The following is a 2,575-nucleotide window of genomic DNA, read 5'->3' as shown; positions in this document are numbered from 1 at the left end:
GGGGGTATGCACGAAAAACATTCTTACGACTTATGTACGCATTTAGAGGTTGACAATAACCAAGACGCACTTATGCGTCATTCACAAAATTCGTAGTTGCAACGTCCTAGCGGGTATGAAAGCACTGTTTAAATTTTATACATAAGTGAAAGTCTTACTTGAAACTGACTACACTTAATTCACCCATGTTGTTTGACGAAATCGGGACTCACATTAAAAGCACTTCCTGTTGCTTACTCAAGTTTCATCTAGAGAGGGTGCGTTTCTTCTTCTTTTAGCGGCTATTTCCTTTCACAGTCATTTTTTCTTCTTTCACTTTACAATTGGATTTCAAGGAATTATAGAGTGTTATTTGGAGTTTTTGGAAACAAATGAAATGTACGACAACTCACTCAAATGAGCCATTATTAGTGGTTATCGCGGTTAGCGCAGTTAGCAGACCATCCACACCGGACACTGTTGGTGTGAATTTTAATTATCCAGTATATTCGTGCTAAATCTGAGTACCCGCAGTCACCATGACGGAGATGAAGTGCGTTGAGTAAGTTCATACGTCTTGCTTGTGGGCAAGTTACTTGATATCGTACTTCTGTGAATGAAGCTCTTGCGCAGGCAACGCCCCCAAAGGCGGGATGGCTAGTAGTGAGTACTCACCCCTCCGGTCCTGAGGAGTTAGCGCTCCAGGTTTTGGGTTTCGGTTTAAGGGGTGTTTTGGTCGTGTTAAAAGATTGATGCATAGGGGTACAACGCTGTATAGTACCCGGTATTTAAGCTCCGTGTGAAAAGAACACCGAGCTCATGATGAAGGTAGAGTACTACCTGGTGTTTAGGATCTACACAGGCTCATAGCCAGTTTCATAGTAGCGAGAGATTATTCGACGCTTCAAAACAACGTAAATTCAAATTATTGACTATGTAAGTCACTTGTTAAGGCTCCTTCCTGTAGTCACTGGTAGTAAATGAGGCAAAGTGACTGGCTCAAAATTCAGAAAGAAATGTTCACCCAATCTCCTCGATGTTGTTTATAGAGTTACATCACCTACTTCAATTGTTCGCATTGATCTTGTTCACAATATCTTCTTTGTGCTGGAAGTGGTGGGGAGACTGACTCAGCTTACTCGACCGCTGAGGTGTATCATATTTCCTCCAAAAGAAGAACTTTCTCTTGAACCATGTTTTGAAATTCGACCATGTTTCCGTGTAGGACGTGTCAATACCGTTAGCTCGACCATACATGTATCGCTCCTCATTGGGTAAGTGCATGGTGCCCTTGTCTTTATTCGCAGTTTCTATGCCTTCACTTGCAACAACCAGAACGACTGCACTGAGCAAAATACACAGCACATTGATTGCACGCATGGCGTAAGAGGACGAAGCTTGGGTTTCTTTAGGTTTCTTTAATGGCAGGAATCGCAAACTGACCCCTGTCCACCACCTCCTCATTGTGCTTAGGAGACTCTCTCTGTAAAACGTATTGTCGCGTAATCGTATCTGTTTTTTTTAGGATAGCCTGAGAGGCTGGGACTCAGTTGCGGTAAATGAAGCTGCTGGAGCTGAAACCAGAATATCCGGGTACAGCAGCTGAGGTTGGTAGCTGAAATACTGATATGTACCAGGTAGTGCTGTTGCTTGACTTTGCATTAAGCATCACGTCAGCAAAACCCTTGTTGCCCCGTGAGAAACCAATGGTTTTGTTTGTAGACACGGGCAATTGCAAAGAAATACAGATCCACGGTCAGTTCAGAGTAGTTAGTTTTTTTTCGTTGATAAATTGGTTTGAAGTATCTTCGCCAATAGTGTTCTCCAGAATGATAAAGCTACAGTACAGCAAGGTGCTGCTGTCAGCAACAGGCCATCAGATGACGGGAAATAGTGGTGTTGGTCGGAACAACGCAAACCTAAAATGTAGCTCTGACCTTTCTACGCTGAAATCACTATCTCGTGACGAGGTGATACTTTAGACTTCGTTTAACTGTCATCGGTGGTATTTTATAATTGACCTTTTAGATATTCTCTTTACTGGCGTACACATATTAGACCTTTCCCGCCTAGTATACTTAAAAGTCACGTAGGTTTTATTCCATTTCGATGATTAAATATCTCCTCCTCAACCTACATCAGATCAAAACAAGCGAGTGTCACGCTCTTAATCCCCAAGAAATCCATTTGGATCACGTCCTGGAAACGACCGACGTAGACGAGGTCGAAGATCGGGCTCACCGCCTACTACCGGTGTCTGCTGCTGCTTCACCGTTCGTCGATAACTTTTCGGATATCCAGAATACAGGACTCTCCGATTGCGTTTCGCTTGCTTCATGGCGTTATATCTCGCAATTACCACCGTCATTACGAGAAAAAAGCCGAGAATCACCACCACAGGCAGCACCAACTGACGATAAACCGCAGTCGCTGCAGAGAACAGTGTTTGCTCGGCTGATACGTACCAAGCCAGCATCCGCTTCACTGTGCTTGTACGCTCAGCACTATCTGAAGGTACAGTATTGCTCTTTGCCGAGTCAGAACTTGTCTCTTTCATCAAGTCTCGGTCCTTCTCCCGCATCTTTTCGATCTCTTG

The 2,575-nt window shown here is 43.8% G+C and overlaps 2 protein-coding genes across 2 annotated transcripts; both read right to left on the bottom strand.

Moving 5' to 3' along the window:
• Positions 1-1,044: 1,044 nt before the first annotated feature.
• On the bottom strand, positions 1,045-1,359 carry PPTG_24790 (hypothetical protein; the record flags this gene model as incomplete). Its single annotated transcript, XM_008918550.1, has 1 exon — positions 1,045-1,359. One exon carries the CDS (start codon positions 1,357-1,359, stop codon positions 1,045-1,047), a length of 315 nt encoding a protein of 104 aa, XP_008916798.1.
• A 787-nt stretch (positions 1,360-2,146) lies between these two features.
• Positions 2,147-2,560, bottom strand: PPTG_19935 (hypothetical protein; the record flags this gene model as incomplete). The annotated part of the gene is made up of 1 exon (XM_008918549.1): positions 2,147-2,560. The coding sequence occupies one exon, from the start codon at positions 2,558-2,560 to the stop codon at positions 2,147-2,149; it is 414 nt and encodes a 137-aa protein (XP_008916797.1).
• Between the last annotated feature and the right edge of the window lie 15 nt (positions 2,561-2,575).

The sequence above is a fragment of the Phytophthora parasitica genome (assembly GCF_000247585.1).
Source record: "Phytophthora parasitica INRA-310 unplaced genomic scaffold supercont2.228, whole genome shotgun sequence".
Lineage (NCBI taxonomy): Eukaryota > Oomycota > Peronosporomycetes > Peronosporales > Peronosporaceae > Phytophthora > Phytophthora nicotianae.
This window is presented reverse-complemented; position numbering and strand designations above follow the sequence as displayed.